The 26,239-nt window shown below is 43.9% G+C and overlaps 1 protein-coding gene across 1 annotated transcript in view; it reads right to left on the reverse strand.

Annotated features, from left to right (window-relative positions):
- Window positions 1-1,920: 1,920 nt before the first annotated feature.
- The window catches only part of KCNG1 (potassium voltage-gated channel modifier subfamily G member 1), a 66,573-nt gene continuing 42,254 nt past the window's right edge, over window positions 1,921-26,239 (reverse strand). The window contains exons 2-3 of the mRNA XM_077460530.1: window positions 12,606-13,407; window positions 1,921-4,091 (exon numbers count right to left, since the gene is read on the reverse strand). Coding sequence (XP_077316656.1) covers window positions 3,321-4,091; window positions 12,606-13,364 — 1,530 coding nt within the window. The 5' untranslated portion in view covers window positions 13,365-13,407 and the 3' untranslated portion in view covers window positions 1,921-3,320. The remainder of the gene's footprint in view (window positions 4,092-12,605; window positions 13,408-26,239) is intronic.

Genomic DNA, 26,239 nt, shown 5'->3' on the forward strand with positions numbered 1-26,239 from the left:
GGCCTGCACAGAGTCCTGACCTAAACCCGAGAGTAAACCTGTGGGATGAATTAGAGCAGATATTAAGAGTCAGGCCTTCTTGTCCAACATCAGTGCCTGACCTCACAAATGCGCGTCTGTAAGAATGGTCAAACATTCCCATAGACACACTCCTAAACCTTGTGGGCGGCCTTCCCAGAAGAGTTGAAGCTGTTATAGCTGCAAAGGGTGGGCCTTTCAACTCAATATTGAACCCTATAGACTAAGACTGGAATGCCATTAAAGTTCATGTGCATGTAAAGGCAGGCGTCACAATGCTTTTGATAATATAGTGTTCTTCCTGTCCCCCTAGGGACACATCCTTGTGCCACCCCCTACTTATCCCTATTAGCTGGCTAGCCTGAGTATTACATTACTAAAACTACTTGTCCCACAAGTCACGCCAAGGCTGGGTGTGGAAAGTTGGAAAAAAGACAGCCTGATCACTGAGTTAGAACCTAGAACAGAGAACTGATGACTAGAAGGGTAGGACAAATTGTTGCCCCACTCTGCTAGCAATTTGGATGTGTGTATACAGACCCAGATTGGGCGATACTATATTACACAGTACAATATTCCACCAAAATAATATTCAAACTGTAGAGGAACAGCAACAGCGATGACCCTTGCGTTGGCAGGAGTCTGGTACCTTTTTATTATACGCAGGAATGTCTTAATGGCTTGGCAGCATGAGTGGGTGGTTGTATGCCACCCATGGCAGTCTTGCTGCCTCTGGTGATGGCCTATGTAGAAATCCAGCTCTGGTCCTCTATACTTTACATACCTACACACTACAGACCTAATAAAACTAACTGCTTGTGTAGGCCCTTGGAGCATTCATTTAAGGGCTGATTTAATTAATGAAAGTAACAACCTGGTTTGCGAAGGAAAACACAACTCTTTTGTGACGTATTTATTCAGGAGGCATCTGTGGCTAGGGGTGCTACAAGCAGCCACTAAATCACTAGATCAATAAAGTACAAAAGTACAGGTAGAGAGGGTTCAGGAAATGTTTCATGGCAAATGTATGCAAGTGAGCTGCTCCAAGGGAGGATGGACTTCTGCACACACACACTGCTTTTATATGGCAACTGGTTGTTCTGATGTGGTGTTTGGCAGTGGTGGCTGGTGGGTTTTTCTTTTTGGGGGGCAGCGAACAAGCAACCCCCCTCTAGGCAGCCAGTGGCATGCCACTGACAGCACCTCGCCCCCTGGGCGGCCTGCGGCATGGCACTGACACCAACCCCCCCGGGAGGCCAGCAGGGCAGCACTGACACAAACCCCCCACCCCGTGAGGCCGCAGCATGGTACTGACGACCCCCCCCCCCCTCCGGGAGCCCGGCGGCAGGGCACTGACAACCCGAGGCCCCCCCAGCCGGTGGTCAGACACCTACCCAATCTAAGGCTGTGGTGTCTTCTCCTCCTCTCCTGGGTGCGGGCAGCGGCTCCGGCGGCTTCCTCCTCTCTGTTCCTCCTAAGCGCTAGGCATGCAATAGGATTGTCTGACACTTTGGCCAGTCGGGAAACAGGTCAAAACCTGCCTTCTGATTGGCGGGGAGGAACTTTAGTGTGAAAAAAGGGAAAATGAATTTGCAGTCTTCATACAACTGGGTGGGATCGCCACTGGCTCTAATCAGGTGCTTCAAAAGAACACTCCCCCCATTGGAATCCATAGTTCGGCGCAGTGATATGTAGATCAGGGGACCCGACGCATGGATGGGGGGGGCGGCGCCCATGCGCCCTCTATGCCCCTTTCCCCCCATAGCAGTATTCTCTAACCCCCATCCAACAGTAGTATCCTTTGTCCCCATTCACATCACCCAACCCCCACTGTAGTGTCCCCTGCCCCCCCATAGCAGTGTCCTCTGGCCCCCCCTTTGGTTAACCCCCCATAGTGTCTCGTGCCCCTTTCCCCCCACCGTAATATCCTCTGGACCTATAGCAGTTTCCTTTGCCCCCTACAGTAGAGTCCTGTGTCCCCCAGCAGTGTCCTTTGCACCCTTCACAAACACATTGCTGTGTGTGGGTAGCACTTTCCTACCTTACAGCGGGTGTACAGCAGAGTGGAGAGCGGAAGGCAGCACAGTACTGGAATAATGGTGAGCGCAGAAATGAACGGAGTTAACTCTTCATATTAACAAGCTGGTGATTGGTTGCTAGGCCAACCCAGCCTCCCGCTGTCCACGCTGCAGTGAAGATGAGAGCGATGAATGCAGAGAGGAAGGATAGGTAAAACAGAGACGTGTTCGCGACCTACCCATCGGCTGTCAGCGGTCGTCAGGTAGATCGCAATTGATGGCTGGCAGACCCCCGCTCCACACTGACTGCCAATGTAAAGGGGCTTTCCTAGTTACCACCAATTTAAGAGGCACTTACCCACTGACCACTAGTGTACGCGGACACTAGACCTTTGAAGGTCTACATTTTATCTTTGGCCATTATTATTGGTTTTATATTAAATAAGATTTATATTGTGGTACAGAGCAAGGAATGCTGTAAAGAGCCCTGCTCTGGGTGCCAAATTCTGTAGCATTGCCACATTCCTTATTCTTTTATTTAAAACATTACACAAATTACTGATCCGGCTAACGTGTCATGAGAAGTAGGTAAAAATATTTACCAGGGTAAAAAGTTGAGAGGCTGCTTTAGACATCCGCCTTGCCGTATAAGCCTGTAAAAAATGTCATTTAATTTGAAGCTGTATCTCTTTTTGGAGAAACTTGCTGGTACAGTACCATAAAATTCGGCCACTGATGATTTACAGTATAGGGGCAAAACCTGAAACCACCCACTACTAAAAATGACCCATCTACACCTTTACAACCATGCTTCATCTTTAGTAGATGTTAATTCACAGTTTAACATAGATAGTTATCCACAAGCGAACACTCCATCCATCACATCTTCCTGATTTTCCTCACAAGCCTTCATTCTGAGAGTTGGTGTCCAAAAAGTATACCCCATTTCCAAAAATACCCTGGAGCCCATACAAGCAGACCCATCAAGGCTGTTGGATGATCACGCCGACGATGTTCTTCTAGCTGTCTCTATGGAATGGTTTTCTGCTAAAGATTTACATGTCTAATGCGCCATCAGCAGTGCGCCTGCACTAGAGGAAAAGCATTTTTAACTTGGCCAGTTGATTTATGCAAGCTGGATATTTATGATAATACTCAGTACTATCATTAATGGGGGGGGGGGTGGCACTTTTTTTTTTGGAGGGGGGGGAGGCAGACAAGCCCACTTTACCCAATGGTCAGACAAGCCCATTTTACCAGTAGTGACTGGGCCGTGTTCCCCTCTCAGTCATTGTCTTTTGACTCAGAAGACATGCTCCCAAAAAGTATGTCACTTCCGTGCAAGTTATTGCTTAGCTGCGACTTGCTCTTCATCAGCAGCTGCGCCCTCCTGCAGATGAGTCTCTCTTGTTCCTGCTTTAGCTCGATGTAGGACCGGGAAAAAGTATGGAAGATTGAGGTCACAGGGAAAGCCATCAGTAAAATTCCACTTAGGATGCTGCTGAGAGCTACAACCTGGCCTGGTATGCTCCTAGGCACCATGTCGCCATACCCTACTGTCGTCATGGTGATAACAGCCCACCAATAGCAAGCAGGGATGCTCGTGAACTCCTGCGAGTCCGCCATCTCGTTCTCAATCAAGTAAAGCAGCGGGGCAAAAAGGGCAATGGCTACACATAGGAAGAGGAGCAGCAGGCCAAACTCACGGGTGCAACGGCGGGCAGTGAGGCCCAATGTCTGCAGCCCTAGGGAGTGCCTAGCCAGACGCATGACATACAGGATCCTCAAGGCACGAAGTATGCGCAGCACAAGGCCCACTTTGTCCAGGTAGATGTTCCCAGTTCCCGATTTCTTCTGCCCACCTGAAGTGTTGTCCACGACCAGCGCGATATAGTAGGGCAGGATGGCCACAACGTCTATTAGGTTCAGTGGCTGCCGCAAGAATGCAAACTTACTGGGCGCCTGGATGAAGCGCAAGACAAATTCCAGAGAGAACCAACCCACGCAGACCGACTCCACAATAAAGATGTTGTAGCACATGGTGGAGCATTCCCCCTGGAAAAGAAAGATATTTCTGGGTCAGAAACAGATTTCAAATATTACATTTCAATGTTGATCTGTATTGTGAAGAAAACTGCTCAGAATGAGGGTAAATCTAAAAAAGGTATTCATTAAAAGATATATTATATATATATATATATATATATATATAATATATATATAATCTTATATCTATCTATGTATCACACACAAATATACACACATGAATACATACAGAATATAAAATAAGCCCTCATTATGAAGCATCAGTTGACCCTGTGGAAGGCAATCTTGCCCCACTGACTCCTGAATAGCACAACGGGTGAAACACATTAAAGGATCAAGTTCAACATTTATGAATAATGATCCTGTCACAGTGTGTGAAGAATTAATTAAAACTAAGACCCGTAGCGATAAAGGTCAGGGAACCTAGTCAGCCAGAAATGTGTCATATACTTCCGCATTCACATTGTAAAATGTGTGATGGCCTTTGCCAAATGGGTAGTGACTCCTCTACCTTATGTACTACAATGCTAAGGTTGTCCAGCTCAAGCTTTCAAAACAAAACTGTGACCACGGGTACTAGTGCCGCGTACACACAAGCGGATTGTATGGCGTACTTAGTCCGTCATACAATCCGACGGACAATCCGTCGTAGTTTCCACTGAACGGACTTGACCACACACGGATGCACAAACAGTCCGTCAAAAGCTTGCGCGATGACGTGTACAGCACGTACGACGGGACTAGAAATAGGAAGTCCAAGACACAGCAAAGCACCCTTCCGCCGTGTAAATCCTTTCTGGGCATGCGCCATTCTTAGTCCGTCGAACTAGCATACTGACGACCGTATTGTCCGCTGAAACCAAAGTATGACGGACAGAATTTCGAAAAAACCGAAATACTTAGTACTCCGGACTGCACGCTGAAAAAGTCCGCTGAAGCCCACACACGAGCAGATTGTCCGCTGAAATGTGTTTAGACGGACTGAGTACGCCATACAGTCCGCTCGTGTGTACGCGGCATAGGACTACCCAGGACTGTTTTCAGACATCTGAGCCAATCAGACTGGCAGGTCTTCCAACTTTTATATAATGTTTAAGAAATGTTTATTGAAACAAGAATTTTCTCCATAGAGCAAAGCCAGTAGAAAAAGAAAAAAAAAAAAAAAAGATGTACAGGGGGTCCCCGGGTTACAAACAAGATGGGGACTGTAGGTTTTTTCTTAGGCTGGGTTCACACTGCTGCGGGGGGAGATCCGGATGTGATTCGCACAGCAAATCACATCCGATCTCCGTAGCACTGCGAGTTCAGCCATACAGATAGTATGGCTGAACTCGCAGCTGTCCCGCAGCAAACTCGCACAGGACCCTTTTTTGGGTCCGCAACGGAATCGGATCGCATGGGGGTTCACACCATGCGATCCGATTCCTGTGCGAGTCGGCAGATCGCACTGCGATATGCCGACGGATCTGGGGGTGTCATTAACATAACATTGACACCCCCAGCCGTCCGCATAGGGCAGTGTGAACTGCCGGCGGGAGGTATGCGATGCGGGAAAACGCCGCGGATTCGCGGCGTTCCCGCATCGCAATAGTGTGAACCTAGCCTTAAGTTGAATCTGTTTGTAAGTCGGACAGGTGCATTTTTTAAGTGTAGCTCCAGTCAAAAAATCTATTTTTAAGCTTTTTGGATAACATAGGGAAGGGTTATCACCCCTGTAACATTTGTTTAGCTGTCTGTGCCCCTGTACAAAAGATTTCACCTCACTTTCTGTCCCAATGATAATTGGATTTTGAAAATTTTGGGAAACAAGGATTGGTGATAAAGCATCAGTGGAGACACCTTTTTTTCCCATATTAACTCTTACAGGAGAGAATTTCCCTTCCTAGGGGTAGATTTCCTCTCACTTTCTGTTATCTCCCTCCATTTGTAAGTCAGAGTCGTTTGTAAGTCAGATGTTTGTAAGTAGGGGGGCGCCTGCATTTATTTATTTATTTAAATTAGGTTTAGCAAATATGTATTTTGCCATTAAAGTGGTTGTAAACCCTTACATTTACCTACTAAAGTGACAAGCCCCAAGCCACAGAGATGAAACAAATCCTCCTACATACGTTTTACCGGTTTATCTGCAGCCTTCTCTTCTCTATGGTCTTCTAAAACACTCAGATCAAAGGTGATTTCTCAGCTTCAGTGGGCAGGGATCTGACTGCGCAGCTGAGGCTTTTAATAACCTGTTGCACGTGCGTGCCGCTGGCGGCACTCTCCCGCTTATGATCACACACAGCGGGAGCTCAGCGGCAGGTACCGCTGACTTGATGTAAACAAGGCAGATTGCCGCTCTGTCAGTAGGGAAGGCGTTGGGACACAGATCTATACCTTTTCTTAGTAAAAGCACCTCCCACAGCACACAAGCACTGGCTAGGAACACGTTTAACCCTTTGACCACCCCTGTTAACCTCTTCCCTACCAGTGTCATTAGTACAGTGATAGTATGTTAGTATAGTATTGTGTGGTATAGTGTAAGATTTTTTTTTTTTTTAGCACCGATTACTGTATTAGTGTCACTGGTTACCAAAAAAAGTGTCAAAAAATGTCAGATTTGTCCACCGCAATATCGCTGTCCTGCTATAAGTCGCTGAATGCCGCCATTACTAGAAAATAAACATATCCCATAGTTTGTAGACATTATATCTTTTTGCGCTAACCAATCAATGTACATTTATTGGAATTTGTTTTTAACCGAACAGATGTAGCAGAATACATATTGGCCAAAATGTATGAAGAAATTCGATTTTTTTTTATTTTTATAAATTATATATATATATATATATATATATATATATATATATATATATATATATATATATATATATATATATATATATATATATATATATATATGTATATGATGTGTTTTATAGCAGAAAGTAAAAATATATATATTTTTTTTCTTTAAAATGTCTGCCTTTTTTTATTTCTGGCGTAAAAAAAGAAAAAACAGAGGTGATCAAATACCACCAAAATATATTTTTTCTTGTGAAAAGAAATGACAAATTTTATTTGGGTACGGCTTTGCATGACTGCTAAAGAAAGTAACACCGTGCTGCCTGTATCGCAAAAAATGGCCTGGTCATAAAGGGGGGGGTATATCTTCTAGAGGGCAATTGGTTCAATTATTTTCTTGTAGTGGTTGCATTTTTTTTTAATTATTATTTTGAAGCACAGTGTAGAAAAGTGTATTTAGAATTTTTAGTCTCATTCTCGTAGCTCAGTTTTCACAAATTTAACCCGTACAGACAGAACAATGAAGAAAGATTAAGGAAGAGGCAAATCCTCAGCCTGGGATGATGACCCGACAACGACGTTGGGCACCGATGTACTCTCCCATTCCAGGTAACTGTATACTGGTATAATATTGGCTTTCACGGCTTTGTTATTTCAATTAATTAAAAAGACAGATGGCTGCAGTTTATGTACAGGCAAATAAATGATGATTACTCTTTGTACTCTGTACAGTGTGATTAATTGTCATTGCCTGGTTGAGCCAGAGAGGAATGGGAACATCCGCCGAGCTACAGCCATTATCCACAGCTTAGATCTGCCAATAACCATAATAAAGCGTTGGCATCGAAAATGGTCATGCTATACAATTGGTGGGGAGTTATAAAATATTTGAAATTCATTTGGTGCGTTTGGAAAATATAGCAGTTTCAAGCATAACTGATCTGAGACCACCTCATTCACGGTAGTGGGAGCAAAACAAAAAAAAACACGTACAAAAGCTCAGTAATCCACATTAATGAGATCCGGAGTTGCATCCCTAGAGTCAACATTATCCACATGTCGTGCGGGTGGTGTGGTCTACTCCCACAGTACAAAACATAGCTGCGGTTCAATTTATTACTGTCAACATCTGTATAAAGTAGCAGGGGGCTGACGAAAATAGTTGCTGTTGGGATCATTTAAGTGCTCCTGCTCCCAATTCCAGGATCTGCGTTTTTAGCTATTGCATTCTCCCTGTCCGTGTCCACCGACAAGGTGATTGATATGGTCAGTCAACTATTATTAGACATGTGCAGGTATTGTAATTTCCTTTCAAATTTGGCTGTTAGTGAACGCAATGAATACGAATTTATCCAGACGCGCTAATTCATCCCAAAGGTGTTCTATTGGGTTGAAGGCAGGACTCTGTGCAGGCCAGTCAAGTTCCTCCACCTCAAAACTCGCTCATCCATGTCCTTATGGACCTTGCTTTGTGCACTGGTCCAAATCATTTGGTGGAGGGGGGATTATGGCGTGGGTTTGTTTTTATGGGGTTGGGCTTGGCCCCTTAGTTCCAGTGAAGGGAACTCTCTTAAGGCGTCGGCATACCAAGACATTTTGGACAATTTCATGCTCCCAACTTTGTGGGAACAGTTTGGGGACGGCCCCTTCCTGTTCCAACATGACTGCAATGGCATTACAGCCAGTGCACAAAGCAAGGTCTATAAAGACATGGATGAGCGAGTTTGGGGTGGAGGAACTTGACTGGCCTGCACAGAGTCCTGATCTCAACCCGATAGAATACCTTTGGGATGAATTGGAGCAGAGAGGGAATACTGGCTCCTTGCATCTTGGTCACAATGTTGACATTATTCCCCTGACATTTCAGATCAGATAGATCCAGCCCTGATGCTAAGATATGTATGCATTTCCAGCTCTGCTATCTTTGGGGTCTACCGATTGTTTTATTGGTTTATAAAGACGGTATCTTCCACTTGTTGTTTTTTAAATTGTATGTTTGACTTAGATTGTGCACAGTGGGGGAAGGTTTATTTTAAAGACAATCCACGACTTTAGTTTTACCTTCAGTACTTTATGTAGTCATGCAAAATGATGACAATTTCTGTGTCCATCTTTGCATAGGGGGCTACTTTTAAAACCTTTGTTCATTTCTTGCAAGTATAGAATTTTTTTTTTTTGTGAAGCTCTGACCAGTGTTAAAGGGGTTGTAAGGAGGGGCCTGGAGTGCAGGCAGGAGACCCCAGAAGAAGAGGATCGGAGATACTCTGTGCAGGACCATTACACAGAGCAGGTAAGTATAAGCATATTGGTTCTTTTTATCAAAAAAAAAAAAAAAAAAACGTTTACAACCCCTTTAAGGTTTGAACATGCACTACAGAAACTGATTTAGCTGTTGTGATCTATAACGTCTTTTTAAATTAAGCCAAGTTTCATTAACAAAAATATTGCTTTTTGAAAAACAGAACCGCTCCGCTGTTAAATGACAGCGGGGCAGGGCGGCTCCCATTCTGGGACACTGTCATACGACGGCATCCCAGAACGGGTGCGCAGCATGGCGATCATGCCTGCGCCGTGTCCTAGCAACCCCGATCTCTGTAAAGAGCAGCGTCCATGGCTCTTTAACCATGTGATCGGCTGTGTCCAATCACAGCTGGTCACATTTAGACAAGGAGATGCCGGTAATCGGCTCTCCTCACCTCACACTGACAGATTGTGTGACGAGGAGAGCCGATTAGCGGCATCTTCATACAGGTGTACATGTAGGAATGTAATCAGGGCACTGATCATCAGTGCTCCAATTACAATATAGCAATACAGTGTCACCAATCAGCGGCCATTAGCGATGCCAGTCAGTGCCGCCTATCAGTGCTGCCCATCACTGCTGTCGATCAATGCCCATCAATGCCCATCAGTACTGCCTATCCATGCCACCCACCAGTGCTGCCCATCAGTGCGGCATATTAGTGCCTCATCAGTGCTCACAAGTGCCACCTCATCAATGCCCACCAGTTCAGCCTATCAGTGCCCAACAGTGCCGTCTCATCAGCGCACATCAGAGGACGGTGAAAAATTACTTGGTTACAAAATTTACTGACAGAAAAAAAAAGTAAAAAAAAAAAAAAAAATTTCCCTTTTTTTTTTTTTTTTGTAAAAAATAAAAAACCCAGCAGTGATTACATACCAGCAAAAGAAACCTCTATTTGTGTGAAGAAAATAATAAAAAAAGTGTTTTGCTACAGTCTAGCACGACCGCGCAATTGTCATTCAAAGTGCGACAGAGCTGAAAAATGGCTTGGGCAGGAAGGGGGTGTAAGTGCCCAGTAGGCAAGAGGTTAAACATGTATTGCACTACCACATAAGAATAAGTAGAGGGCATCTACCAATGTGCTGAAAGAAAAATAAATTAAGAAAAAGGCTTTTAATTTTTTTCTTAATATTTAATGTTGCTAATATTAATAGGTAATATGTGCAATGGCATTACAGCCAATAGAATTTACATTTTTTTTTTTTTTTTATGTTTTAACCACTTGCCTAACAGGCATTTTCACCCCCTTCCTGCCAAGGCCAATTTTCAGCTTTCAGCTCTGTAACATTTTGAATGACAATTGCGCGGTCATGCAACGCTTTCACCGAATGAAATTTTTATAATTTTTTTTCCCCACAAATAGAGCTTGCTTTTGGTGGTATTTGATCACCTCTGCTTTCTTTTTTTTTTGCGCTATAAACAAAAAAAGAGCGACAATTTAGAAAAAAAACATTTTTTTTACTTTTTGCTATAATAAATATATTTTTAAAAACAATTCCCCCCCCCCCCCCAGTTTAGCCTGATATGTATTCAACTACATGTTTTTGGTTAAAAAAATAAAAATAAATAATCGCAATAGGCATATATTGATTGGTTTGCGCAAAAGTTAAACCGCCTAAAAAATAGGGGATAGATTTATGCCATTTTTCTTATTTTCTTTCTTATTAGTAATGGAGGCAATCTGCGATTTGTATCATGACTGCGACATTGCGGTGGACACATCGGACACTTTTGACACTATTTTGGGACCACTGACATTTCAGGATTCAAGGAGTTAACACTAGGGGTGATCAAGGGGTGTGGGGGGATAGGACTGACTAGGGGAGGAGACCGATCAATGTTCCTATATTCTAGGAACACGCGATCTGTCTCCTCTCCCCTGACAGGACGTGGATCTGTGTATTTACAAGTTCCTGCTCTGTCACCAGACATTGCAGCCGCCGGGCACACGCTTCGCACCCGAGTGACGTGGCCGGCACGGGCGCCCCCTATACCACCGGGAACCCGAGGAGCTCATACGACGCCTGCACAGGATGAAAGATCTCACCTGCGGATGTCATATGACAATATGCGAGTATTGAAGTGGTTCAATTTTAACCATTTCAGCCCCAGACCATTTTGCTGGTCAAAGACCAGACCACTTTTTGCGATTCGGCACTGCGCCGCTTTAACTGACATTTGCGCGGTCATACGACGTGGCTCCCAAACAAAATTGATGTCCTTTTTTCCCCATAAATAGAGCTTTCTTTTGGTGGTATTTGATCACCCCTGCATTTTTTATTTTTTGCGCTATAAACAAAAATAGAGCGACAATTGTGAAAAAAAAAACGCATTATATTTTACTTTTTGTTATAATAAATATCCCCCAAAAATATATATAAAAAATTTTTTCCCTCAGTTTAGGCCGTATTCTTCTACATATTTTTGGTAAAAAAAAAAAATAAATAAAAAAAAAAAATCGCAATAAGCTATTATTGATTGGTTTGCGCAAAACTTATAGGGGATAGTTTTATGGCATTTTTATTAATTTTTTTTTTTACTAGTAATGGCAGCAATCAGCGATTTTTATTGTGACTGTGACATGGCGGACACATCGGACATTTTTGACACATTTTTGGGACCATTGTCATTTATACAGCAATCGCTGCTATATAAATGCAGTGATTCCTGTGTAAATGACACTGGCAGTGAAGGGGTTAACCAGTGGGTGGCAGTGTAGGGGTTAAGTGTTCCTAGGGGTGTTTACTAACTGTGGGGGGCTGGGCTTTCATTTAGTGAACACTGATCTCTGCTCCAATCACATGGAGCAGAGATCAGCATCACTAGTTGCTAGGCAGAACGGGGAGATTCTGTTTACAACGGCATCTCTCCGTTCGGCCACCCCGTGAGACGATTGCGGGTATGCCTGCGGCAATCGAGTCCGCGGGACCCGCGACCAGACTCACGGGGGTCCCGACTGGCGCGCTCGCGAAGGCAGGGCGGGAAAATTTAAAGGGAGGTACAGGTATGCCCATTTGCCTGCCCGTGCCATTCTGCCGACGTACATCGGTGTGCGCCGGTCGGGAACCGGTTAATATGCTGCTATTGTAGGCCGGGGAAAAGGCTTTAGGATTTAGAAAAGGCCAGCAGAGCAGCGTTAAGTTTTACGTCAAATTTCGTCATTGTCTTTTGACTAAAACGCCATTTTAGTTTTAGTCACATTTTAGTCATCTGAATAGTTTTAGTCGTATTTTAGTCGACTAAAATCTCCAGTACCAGTGTTATATTTTTTAGACGAAATTAAAGCTGGCTCTGACTGGATAGGGTGGGTGGATTCAGTTTTTAGTAATCCAACTGAAATTCACTCAAGTCTTGGAACGTGAAGCAGGATGACACCAAATTTTTTTATTTTTTTTTAATGAAATTGTTGAATCATGACCAAACCCAAGAGTTCTTACTTTTTCCTCTTCTTCCCTCAACTCGGGCATGGTGCTGATAGAGAGATTCACTGCTGTGATTGTCACAAATAAGACTGACAAGCAAGCAAAGATTTTCCCCGGAAGTCCAGACTGCGGTTTCTCCACCATGTCCCTGAGATGACGCATGCACATGTCAAACCGGCTCTCATCCTCTGGCTCAGAAATATTTTCACTCTCGATCATCTCATCCTCCTGGAGGTTGAGCTCGGCAAACTCTTCCATCTTTTGAATATACCGTCTTTTACAGCACCATTCCAAGCTGTCCTCTTCAATCCCCCAATAGAGAAGCTCCTCCTGGAAGGAAAGTGCGCACATCTCCCGCAAGAGCCGCAGTTTTCCCACGCGCAGGAATGTCAAAATAGTCCTGAAGGCTCCAGGGTTCCGATCGAAAAAAAACTCATTGCAAGTAACGTCATAATCATCGCATATGCTCAGGATCTCATCAAAGTTGTTGCACAACTTTAGCTGTCCCAGCCGCGTCAACGGGAATTCCTCCAAAGTGGTCCATGGAAGCAGGTACCTAATGCCACCAACATTAATAATGGCATGGTGCTTGCGGTCCTCCGGGTGTATGCAATTAAAGAGGTCCTCCCCTGGCGGTATGAGCTTAGCCCTTTTGTAAAATATCCCTTTCAAGGATTCAGCTTCGGTAAAGAAACTTGGGTTGAATGAAGCGTCAGAGGCGCAGCTCAGCGCACTGTAGTCATAGTCCGAATTTTCCCCTCCAAGAAGAGTCATAATGCCGAGAATCACATTCTGTGGAGATTTTCTGGGGAGAATTCTGAAAAATAGAAACACAGTTAATGTTACGTTGGATATTTGTACAGAGCCAACATAGTCAGAAATTCTTTATAGAAAATAGTCATTCACATTAGTCCCAGCCCCAGAAGAGTCTGGATTTTACAATCCCTGCCTCAGAGGAGTTAACATATTGGGCCAGAAGCCATATATCTTGGATTATAGGAAAACCCACGCAGATATTGGTAGAACATATAAACTCTGTCTTTCACACAAAAAAAAAAAAAAAAAAAAAAAAAAACCTCTAGGGCCACAGCTCTGTAAGAAAACTGCTAACCACATTATTACCTTACTGCATTATACATACAGTGCCTTGCGAAAGTATTCAGCCCCCTTGAACTTTTCAACCTTTTGCCACATTTCAGGCTTCAAACATAAAGATATAAAATTAAAATTTTTTATGAAGAATCACCAACAAGTGGGACACAATTGTGAAGTGGAACGAAATCTATTGGATAATTTAAACTTTTTTAGCAAATAAAAAAAACTGAAAAGTGGTGCGTGCAAAATTATTCGGCCCCTTTACTTTCAGTGCAGCAAACTCACTCCAGAAGTTCAGTGAGGATCTCTGAATGATCCAATGTTGTCCTAAATGACTGATGGTCACACACCAGGCAGGGCCGTAATACTGTTGTGGAGAAGTTTAAAGCCGGATTTGGATACAAAAAGATTTCACAAGCTTTAAACATCCCAAGGAGCACTGTGCAAGCGATCATTTTGAAATGGAAGGAGTATCAGACCACTGCAAATCTACCAAGACCTGGCCGTCCCTCTAAACTTTCAGCTCAGACAAGGAGAAGACTAATCAGAGATGCAGCCAAGAGGCCCATGATCACTCTGGATGAACTGCAGAGAACTACAGCTGAGGTGGGAGAGTCTGTCCATAGGACAACAATCAGTCGTACACTGCACAAATCTGACCTTTATGGAAGAGTGGCAAGAAGAAAGCCATTTCTCAAAGATATCCATAAAAAGTCTTGTCTAAGGTTTGCCGCAAGCCACCTGGGAGACACACCAAACATGTGGAAGAAGGTGCTCTGGTCAGATGAAACCAAAATCGAACTTTTTGCCCACAATGCAAAACGATATGTTTGGCGTAAAAGCAACACAGCTCATCACCCTCAACACACCATCCCCACTGTCAAACATGGTGGTGGCAGCATCATGGTTTGGGCCTGCTTTTCTTCAGCAAGGACAGGGAAGATGGTTAAAATTGAGGGGAAGATGGATGCAGCCAAATACAGGACCATTCTGGATGAAAACCTGTTGGAGTCTGCAAAAGACCTGAAACTGGGACGGAGATTTATCTTCCAACAAGACAATGATCCCAAACATACAGCAAAATCACAAATAAACGTATCCAGGTGTTAGAATGGCCAAGTCAAAGTCCAGACCTGAATCCAATCGAGAATCTGTGGAAAGAGCTGAAAACTGCTGTTCACAAACGCTCTCCATCCAACCTCACTGAGCTCCAGCTGTTTTGCAAGGAAGAATGGGCAAGAATTTCAGTCTCTCGATGTGCAAAACTGATAGAGACATACCCCAAGCGACTTGCAGCTCTAATCGCAGCAAAAGGTGGCTCTACAAAGTATTAACGCAAGGGGGCCGAATAATTTTGCACGCCCCACTTTTCATTTTTTATTAGTTAAAAAAGTTTCAAAAATCCAATAGATTTCGTTCCACTTCACAATTGTGTCCCACTTGTTGGTGATTCTTCACAAAAAATAAAAATGTTATATCTTTATGTTTGAAGCCTGAAATGTGGCAAAAAGTTGAAAAGTTCAAGGGGGCCGAATACTTTCGCAAGGCACTGTATATGTAGCGCTGCATACGCCGTATTCAAAAGTATTGGGACGCCTGCCACGTACACACAAGCAGAATGTCCGACAGAAGCTTTTCCGTGTGTATGCCTCATCTGACTTTTTTTTTTTTTGAAAATTCAGACGGACCTAGAAATAGAACATGTTCTAAATATTTCCAACAGAACCAATTCCTATAGGGAAAACCACTCGTCCTGTATGCTGTTCAGACGGATCAAAAACAACGCATGCTCTGAAGCAAGTACGAGATGGAAGCTATTGCCTACTGGGTATTGAACTTCCCTTTTCTAGTCCCGTCGTACGTGCTGTACGTCACTGCATTCTTGACGATCGGACTGTGATAGTGTGTACGCAAGACAGTTTCAGCAGAAATCCCGTCGAAAAAACCTTCAGAGTTTATTCCGATGGGAAAACCGGTCGTGTGTACAGGGCATTAGTCTGTAGGGTTCAATGTTGAGTTGGCCCACCCTTGCAGCTTTAACAGCTTCAACTCTTCTGGGAAGGCCGTCCACAAGGTTTAGGAGTGTGTCTATGGGAATGTTTGCCCACTCTTCCAGAAGCGAATTTGTGAGGTCAGGCACTGATGTTGGACAAGAAGGCCTAGCTCACAGTCTCCGTTTTAATTCATCCCAAAGGTGTTCTATCAGGTTGAGGTCAGGCCAGTCAAGTTCCTCCAGCCCAGACTTGCTCATCCATGTCTTAGCAACTGCATCAGAAACAGTACGGGCATGGGTGTTCAACCCGTGACCCTCCAGCTGCTACATTGCAAGGCACAGGTACAAGCATGACTCCCAAAGGCAGAGGCATGATGGGACTTGAAGTTCCACAGCAGCTGGAGGGCCCCAGGTTGAGCACCCATGGTAGGGGTTGTCTTTTTAAAAGTTTATTGCAAATTAACTTATATAGGATTAAGGGAGCTGTGGGATACTCAAGGCCACTAAACAGTAGTGTGAGGACACTCTTCCCTTTGCAGCAGCTGATTAATACATTCAAGCAAGAACATAACGTGGGAAGCACTGGGACACCATTAGCAATGTCCTAGACCAGACAAGCCTTAAACTCAGTGTATCAGGGGTTAGCAACAGTCACTGAGATCTTTCCTCCCTTAAGTCTGTACTCACAGTATCCTCAGGGTTTCGACGGCTCCTTCAGACTCAGGCAGGCAGGCTCCTCTGTAGACCTCCCAGATCAAATCCTCTGAGGCACCTCTTTTTGCCTCCCAAAGGACATGTAGCAGGACAGCCCCCGACCCCCTCCCCAACAGCCGAGACCTTGATGAGACAGGCAAAACTTTCAGTAGAATGGCCAGAAAGAGCTGGCAACCTCTCCCTCCTGGGAAAAGAACCCTGTTCCCTGGGGTTAAACTATTTATTTACTCCCCAACCACCATCTGGTTACACCTCCCCAGGTATTGTCTGGCACTGCATAAAGATTGTCTATTTGACTCTCCCACCCACTATGTTCTGGAAATCTTCAAAAAACAGGGTGAAGTAATCAAACTTGCAGCCTGCACAGCCCAGAGCAGCCTAAAGCAATCACATGCTGCCCTGCCGATTACAGAAGAGCCACAGAACTAAAATTTGCCTAACCAAATCCTAGCACCCCAACTGGGAGGGTGCTACACATATACAGTGTACTTTCAGGGCTGGTGCAAGGATTTTTGACACCCTAGGCTAAACCTAAATTTTGCTGCCGTACCATTGGCTCCACCCCGCCCCTTTGCCCTGCTCATGTATACCCTCACTAGCACCCATCAAATGCAGCCTACCAGTGCCCATCAGTGAATGTTTGCTTGCTTCCATTCATTCGTGAGTCGGAACACAGACACAGTCCTCTGCCGCTGGGGCTCTGACACTATGTGCGAACGGAGCTGCGGCCGCCTGCTGATGCTAAAACGTAGTTGCTTGCTGCAGAGAGAAGAGAATATGAACACCAGTGGCCAAGCGCCCTAGGTAGCAGTGTGCCCTAGGCGGCTGCCTAGTTTACATAGTGGTAGCACCAGCCCTGCATACTTTGCTAGAGAGTTAAAGGGGTTGTAAACATTGCATTAAGGTGAAAAACATCTGACAGTGCCTGCCCCCCCCCCATTTTACTTACCTGACCCCTCGAAAGTCCCATGCTCGTCTCCAAAATCCTCTTCGCCGCTCAGCCTGGCTGTTGATTGGCTAGAGTGGATGGATTGAAAGCAGCACTGGTGTATCAAGGGAGCACGCCCGCAAGCGAGAGAGCTTGCATGAACGTGAGAAGTACTTGCGGGGGGCGGGGGGAGCCGAGATGAGCAGGTTCGGGGCCACTCTGTGCAAAACGAGCTGCACAGTGGAGGTAAGTATAACATGTTTGTTATTTAAAAAAAAAAAAAATTCCCTTTACAATCCCTTTAAAGTAAAACTCCTAGGAAGAAGATTTTTTCTTTTTGATTTAAGAACATCTACACATCTCTTCTGCCAAAGAAAAACATCCCTCTGTTTTCTAGTGTTTATTTTGGGGTGTGCTTCCTATATGTATGCAGTGCACCCTACAGGCTCACTCCCAGTATCTGTAGAATACCAAGAATGGAACCAGGTGTAGAGAAGGTGCAACTCTACTAGAAGTGCACAGAAATGAAGAAGCAGTGGAAAGGATAGCAGCAGCGGCAAAGGAAATCATTCTGAACCAGGAGGAAAGAAAACACACATGCAAGTACGCATATGCATATAGCACTATGGAAACTTTGGCTGTTGTTATTGTCCCTGTCAGGCCAGCTTGTGTGTCAACATACCAGCACCACCTATAATAAGTGTAGCGGCCTTGACTTATTGGGCTTACCGGTTACCTTCTCTTGGCCTGCTCTTCCACGTCTAGGGGTCCCCAGGGTTGATACCCAAGGACTTGAACACTGACACAGATGACGTCCTCTTTAAGAGGTTTTATTTTGCAGTAAGAACTCTCAAATAACACAGTTTCTTAGGGAACAGAGGGCACAGGTGAAGAACTCAGGCACTCTAGCCAGAGATCATGGCAGTCAGCAAGTTGACTCAAACTTGATCAATCAACTAAGGGTGAACAGGAACCCTTTTCCGCCGTACCTGGAACGTTTCCCGTCTCCTCAATGGTACTGGAAAATTGTGAATTCGTCAATGTCCTTCCCAACTCAGTAACCAGGCACTTCTCAGGATGCCTCTTGCCGGCCCTCCTCCGAAGAGTCCTCCCCCGGTCACTTCCACGAGCTGTGGTGTCCCTCCAAGCCGAGAGCACACCCGGACACCTTGAATCCTCCCTCAGTTACTGTGCCTCGGACCAGCAGGCTCCGAGACTCGGAACAGACGGATCCCTACCCCAGACCAGGCAGGTCTATCAGGGGCCACTAACAGGAACATGTTGCGGGATGTCGAACACCCCCTGACCGGGACCTCTCACGGGGCTACCCCGGTCCTGGAACCAGAACAGACCACACGGGTCACACGAACACCTCCCCTTTAACACGTGACCCACACCGCTTAAGTACCCCCTTCCCAGACTCCTCAGCGGGCACCGGAACTCCCACTGATTGGCTCCAAAAAGGCCAATACCCAAACATCCAACCAGACCTGCTACATAAGGGATGAGGATTCTGACCGTTTATTGACCAAAACTGTGACGCAAAAGAGATAGGAGATAGCTGCAAGTCATAAAAGTAAAATATTGCCGAACAGGAGATGTAAAAGCCTTGTTATTAAGGCACTCTAATTATACAGATAAAAGGAAATACTCAAAGTGAGCACAAAGTATTACAGTCCAGAGATTAATCTGTTTATTATACCTATAAGTAAGCCAAGAAATTTTGGGCGATAGCCACAAAACCAAAGACATTACGGGTAGGGCTGCATACATCAGCAGAGGATCATACGGCCCGTAATAAAGTACAGACTACACTCTTTATCAAATAGTCACCCACATCATGGATCCTAAACCTCAATGGGTCCCCAGAGTTTTTTTTTTTTTTGAGGGGGTGAGTACTTAAAATTGCCTTACCAGCTTGGTAGTCCAATGTAGTGTCTTAATTTGGCCTGTATATAGCCTATTATGTTCAACACAGTGGCTCAGTGGTTAGCACTTCCGCATATCACCACTGGGGTTGTTGGTTCGAATCCCAACAGTACTACCTACATGAAGTTTGCATGTCCTCCCTGTGCCTGTGTGGGTTTCCTCTGGGTACTCCGGTTCCCTCCCATACTCCACAGACATGCTGGTATATTTATTGGCTCCTGTTTAAATGAGCTCTAATGAATTTTGAGTTAGGAAGCTTAGATTGTAAGCTCCCGAGGGCCAGGACTGATGTGAATGTATAATATATGTAAAAGTGCGGCGTAAATTGATGGCTCTATACAAAGTACCTGAAAAAAAAAATATTGTAATTAAATTTAAAGCTGAATTTCAAGGAGATAAAAAAATGCACATGTAGCACCCTGGGTTTTAGGCGGGAGCTCCTCACAAATTTACTTGCCAGGAATAGTCACCCTGGTCAATTGCTAGAGATCCATTGATTTCTCCCGAAGTTTGGCCTGGTTGCACGTTCCTCTTTTACCGATAGGTGGCCAGGTACTTGGTGGTACTAGATACGAGAAGGGCAACCCAAGGTCATGCTATGAGTATATGTTATATCTAAGCCAATGGGCAAGGGTTTTCTTGAATCCCTTGGCCTGCTGGGAGAGCATATATATTTGGATGAGAACAGGTAATCCATGTTCTGTGACACCTGGACCGCTGTCTGGGTGGACACGTCATACGCCCTGGGCTGCTAGGCCGGTGATTGGGCCTATCCCAGGGGCATCTGGCTGCCAGGCTGTGTGAGGGCCTATTCAAAAGTAAGAGGGCAGCGTAGGGTTGAGATTGCGGCTTGTAGTCCAACCAGAAGAGATGATTCTGTCGGCCGGGGGGGATCTGTCCTGGTCGGAGGTAGATGGGAAGCGGTTGCCACTAAAGGGACCAACCACTTTTACCAGGGACCACAGTGAGTAACTGAAGCAAGTACCAGAGTAGCATTCTCAATGAACGGGCACGGTGGAGAATCGGAAAACTTCAGGCGTTGATCAAGTCAAGGACCCAGCCATCGGAGTTGACGCTTGCAGAGTAACCTTGTCCGTCAAGCCATGGACCGAGCCGTTTAGCAGGGGTGAAGCTTGAGAAGTATCTGGAGTGCCAAGCTAGGGACCTAGCAGGGAAGCGTGGGTGACGCTTGAGGGAGATACCACCGCAAAGCTTTGAGGAGCTCTAGGGATTTAGATTCGGTGAATCAGAGGGTCCAGTGAGAGACCCTGAGCTCAAAGGGCTTAAGAATTACAAGTAAAAGTTGTAATGAAGCAAAGAGGATTGTAATAATTTGTGTTAAGAACTGTTCAAGACTGTTGCCATAGGAGACAGCAATCCTGCATGTGCAGATGTGGCGCCTTTCGCTTTCCCCGTATGGCTGTCCTCCTACTGAAGTCTCGGAGTCTGCCAATTTAAATTGCAACTGCATAAGGGTGTCCTGGCCCCAACCTGCTTTCCCTCTAAAAATATAAAAAAAGGACTGTTAAGCAAAATAAAACCTCTTTTTCATCCAATAAGTGTCTGGCGCTCAATAAATTCATCCATGTTGTATTTATTATGCCTCACGACCCACCACATACAGAAGTATCTCAGCTATCTTTGGCCCTGAAGGTTCTAATTAGACTGGAGGAGGCTAAAGACTTTGCTACACACAACTAAAACAGTTCTATAATCATGCAATACCCTAATAAAATTAATTTTTTACATGCAAGTACTAGAGTTGCACCAATACCGTTTTTTTTTATAGGCGAGTACGAGTATTGTTAGTTTCGGTCAAGTACTCGCTGATACTGTGCACGTAGGCTCTATGTACTGTGAGTTCTAAGATTATTTAAACTGTCCACTAGATGGCACTTTAATCTCTTTCTATACACACACACACACACACACACACACACAGGATCGGTGGGGAAAATTGCATGCGATACAGGTAGGAATCGCACCACATTCCTGTTCAAATGAAATGCGATGATTTGCGCCCATTCATTTGTATTAAGGTAAATCGCACAACAAAGTATTGGTTTCAGTATAGGGAGCATTTGGGAGAGTACCAGCACTCACGCAAATGCTTGGTATCGGCACTGATATCTGTGCTTCCCTAGCAAGTACCTAAGTGTACCAGGTATCAGACTCGTGCAGTTCATATGCAGCACAGCGCAGACTAAGGCCCCATACACACTATTAGATTTTCTGCAGATTTTTGTCTTCATATTATATGGTTTTGATAAATCTGAGGTCAAGCCACAAATGGATAAATGATACAACAATATTAAGTGCAATAATATCACAGTGCAAAAAATGAATAAAGTGACAGTGCATAAATGAATAAAGTGCCAATGAATGCAAGTGTCTCCAGAAGATAGTGAAAAAAAAATAAACAAATGCTCAAACAGTCCAGATGCTTAACAAAATAAATTAGGAGTCTATAAAAGATGATAAATGTCCTCCAAATCTGGATAATATATTTGAAGGAAATTCCAAATATGCGACTTGATATAGATGTTCTAATTGGTAAATAGTGACGTCCATATAGAATTCCATAAATTCTCTCTTAAACATTGGTCTCACAGGACTCTCACCTTATACCACCATATATATATATATATATATATATATATATATATATATCTCATCAAGAAGTGATTAGTATTTTCCACATTCTCCTATTGGGATCTTATTGTGTTGGTATATACTGCAGATTGAACCATAGGTGCTTCTCCCTTTTAAAATCCTCCACAAATATTTCCTAGATCGCTTCGGTGTCACCAAGGCATATATGGGAGGAGGGAGAGAGAAAAGATGCCTCCACTAGTGTAATATGTTTGAAAAGGCTATAGTATAGTAAGTGCCAAATAGGTGGACTCTGAAAGTTATAAAGTTCAAAACAGGCAAATAGAAAAACTATGACTGTGGCATTCTCAGCGCTCTCTCACGTCTCTTCCTGGTGTACGTCTGACTCAGGCCACTCCCTACGCGTTACGACACATCCCATGTGTTCACCTGGGGAACCAGATTGGTTGTACAGACCTAGTTTATATGACGTGCAACCGGAAATGTAAGAGCGGCCATCTTTTTGGAGGTTCGCTCTAGGTTTACATCGCGCCCATTTTATTGGTGGTCTATGTGACATTTTCTTGTAGTTCGAATACGGCATCTATTCAATACATAAGGTTGGGTCTATATGTGTAAGTCTCCTGTACTCACACACGTCAACTAATGTATGAATAGATCAAACGGCTAATCGATTAAACTCTCTCTCAACTGAAACAAATTTTTTTTTTTTTTAATCTGTTTATTAAGTTTTGAAACATTTAACAAAGAACAAACAACATACATTGGTCATGACAAGAGTGGGCTTTGGTACCTACAGAGACATGAGATGAGGCAAACAATTGCGTGCAATACAGCAGTGGGCTCAAGACCTCACAATGGTTCCAACAGGTGGCATTCGCGGGTAGGATGATGCCAGGGGGCCCAGAACATCAATCACCAATATACAATTACAGTTACAATTGCAAATTCCTATTCATTTGACGAAAATATCAGGTTAAGAAGGGTGCGAGTCAGAGGCTGTGGAGGGATCTGCCAGCCATTTGGACCAAACCTTACCATATTTTTGGGTGCAGCCCCTATTAGCGTAACAATCTTTGTACAGGGGCAGGCTATTGTTAACTAGTTGTTTCCACAAAGAGAGAGGAGGAGGAGTGGGCTTACACCAGCTAAGGGCTATGCCTTTGCGGGCATAAAAGAGAAGCTGTCCGACCAGAGTGTGGCTAGCCACAGTGGGAATTAGTTCTTCTATCAGGCCCAGTATACATATTGCCATGGAGGGTTGGAGCGATATGGTGGTGACCTGTGTGATGACCTTTAGTATCTCTTTCCAGTAATCGACAATGGGTGGGCAGGTCCAAAAAATGTGGGTGAAGTCACCCGGTATAACTCAACTGAAACGAATATTTACTTTGGATAATAGTTTATGCTAATTCCAGAACGGAATAAAGTAGAATGAAAAACATACACTATGAGATTTAAAATCGCACAAATGCCTACCTAGTAGGTTCTGTTTTGTTCAAGGCTACGTCGTACAATGCAGATAAACCGAAAGAGTGCCTAAAGTACTTATATCTATGAAATTATTACACCTACAGTATGGTTAGTGGTTTTCATAGGAATGGATTAAAAATACATATTAAAATTATATATAAAATACATAAAATAATATATATATATTATGTATATAAAATTAGCAATAATAAAAAAAAAATCTGCATTGTACGACTGACGTAGCCTTGAACAAAACAGAACCTACTAGGACATTTGTGCTATTTTAAATCTCAGTGTATGTTTTTCATTCTACATTATTCAGTTCTGGAATTAGCATATACTATTTATTATCCAAATTAAATATTTTGTTTCAGTTGAGAGAGCGTTTAATCAATTAGCCATTTTAATCTATCCATACATTAGTTGACGTGTGAGAGTACAGGAGACTTACACATATCGACCCAACCTTATGTATTGAATAGATGCCCTATTCGAACTACAAGAAAATGGTCGCATAGACCACCAATAAAATGGGCGCAATGTAAACATAGAGCGAAACCTCCAAAAAGATGGCCGCGCTTACATTTCCGGTTGCACGTCATATAAACTAGGTCTGTACAACCAATCCGGTTCCCCAGATGAACACACGTGACGGGTTGTAATGCGCAGGCAGTGGCCTGAGTCAGACGTACACCAGGAAGAGACGTGAGAGGGCGCTAAGAACGCCACAGTCATAGTGTTTTTCTATTTGCCGTTTTTAACTTTATAACTGTATAACTTTATAACACAATAAGATCCCGATGTTGGCTCAAACTTGTCTTGCATACACACGGTCACACAAATGTTATCGGAAATTCCAAGCGTCAAGAACGCGGTGATATACAACACGTACGAAGAGCCGAGAAAAATGAAGTGTGGCTCTTCTGCTCGATTCCGAGCATTCGTGGAATTGTGTGTGTCATAATTGTGCATACACTCTCCGAATTTCCGACAACAAGTCTTGTTGTCAGAAAATTTGAGAACCTGCTCTCAAACAGTTGTTGTCGGAAATTACGACAGCAAACGTTCGATGGAGCATATACACTTTCGGAATTTCCGACAACAAGCTCACATCAAACATTTGTTTTTGGAAATTCCGATCTTCTGTACGCGGCTGAATTGCTCATGTGCTTACAAGAAACATGCCGATAGATAGAAAGCAGAGAATCAAAGATGTGCTCATCTGTCCGCTGCTTCTCCTTTCACTTTCCAGTGATTGAGGGAGGGACAAGACCCAACTGCATTACTGAATTGAAGTGGACAAAAATCGGGTCTCCTGCCCTCCCAGGCAGATCTGGGCTTTGGGGCAGTCTTTATATCGACAGATGAATGTAAATTAAATTGCAGGCAATACAACTCCCATGTACAATGGGGGAAAAAAATATTATTTAATCCCCTGCAGCTTTAGTAAGTTCACCCACTTACAAAGAAATGAAGGCTCCATAATTTTTTTATCTTGGGTGTATTTTAAATGATAGAGACAGAATATCAACCAAAGATCCAGAAATAACACGATACTAATTTTTAGAAATTAAGTCACAGTTCAGTGAGTAAAATATGCATTTTAATCCCCTACCAACCAACAATAATTCTGGCTCCCACAGACTGGCTACAGTAGGTGCTCATGTGGTACACAGATTAGTCCTGTCAATTTAAGAAGGTGCTCCTAACAACTCGCTATTTTTATAAAAAGACACCTGTCCACAGAATCTTTTACTTCCATTCAAATCTCACAATCATGGGCAAGACCAAAGAGCTGTCAAAAGGGTGTCAGGGACAGGATGGTAGACCTGCACAAGGCTGGAATGGGCTACAAGACCATCAGCAAGAAGCTTGGTGAGAAGGAGACAACTGTTGGAGTGATTTTTCGCAAATGGAAGAAATACAAAATAACCATCAATCGCCCCTCGGTCTGGAGCTTCATGCAAGATTTTGCCTCATGGGGTGAGGATGATCATGGGAAAAGTGAGGGATCAGCCCAGAACTACAGGGGAAGAGCTTGTGAATGATCTTAAGGCAGTTGGTACCACAGTCACCAAGCAAAACATTGATAACACAATACGCCACCGTGGACTGAAATCCTGCAGTGCCCGTAAGGTCCCCCTCCCATGAAGCCACATGTACAGGCCCGTCTGAAGTTTGCCAATGATATCTTTATGATTCAGAGAAGGATTGAGAGGATTGCTGTGGTCAGATAAGACCCAGATTGAGCTCTTTGGCATGAACCCGACTCGCTGTGTTTGAAAAATGAAAAATGCTGACTATGACCCTAAGAACACCATCCCTACAGTCAAGCACTGAGGTGGAAACATTATGCTTTGGGGTTATTTCTTTGCTAAAGGTACAGGCCAACTTTGCCGCTTTGAGGGGCCAATGAACATGTATTGTAAAATCTTGGATAAGAACCTTCTTCCCTCAGCCAGATCACTGAAGATGGGTTGTAGATGTGTCTTCCAGCATGACAATGACCCAAAACATACCACCAAGGAAAGAAAGGAGCAGCTCAAGAAAAAGCACATTACGGTCATGGAGTGGCCTAGCCAGACCCCAGACCTTAATCCTATAAAAAAAAAAAAAAAAAAAAAAATGTATGAAGGGGGCTGAAACTTCAAGTTGTCAAGAAACAGCCAAGAAACCTTAAGGATTTGGAGAAGATCCGTAAAGAGTGGACCAAAATCCCTCCTGTGATGTGTGAAAACCAGGTCACCAACTACAAGAAACATCTTACCTCTGTGCTTGCCAACAAGGGTTTGTCCATCAACTACTAAGTCATGTATTGCTTGGGGATCAAATACTTATTTTACTTGAACTTAACTGCATCTTAATTTATAATATTTGTATCATATTTTTTTCTGGATTTTTGGT

The sequence above is a fragment of the Lithobates pipiens genome, unplaced genomic scaffold (assembly GCF_037356315.1).
Source record: "Lithobates pipiens isolate NorthernLeopardFrog02 unplaced genomic scaffold, aLitPip1_a1.2 Scaffold_28, whole genome shotgun sequence".
Taxonomy (NCBI): Eukaryota; Metazoa; Chordata; class Amphibia; order Anura; family Ranidae; genus Lithobates; species Lithobates pipiens.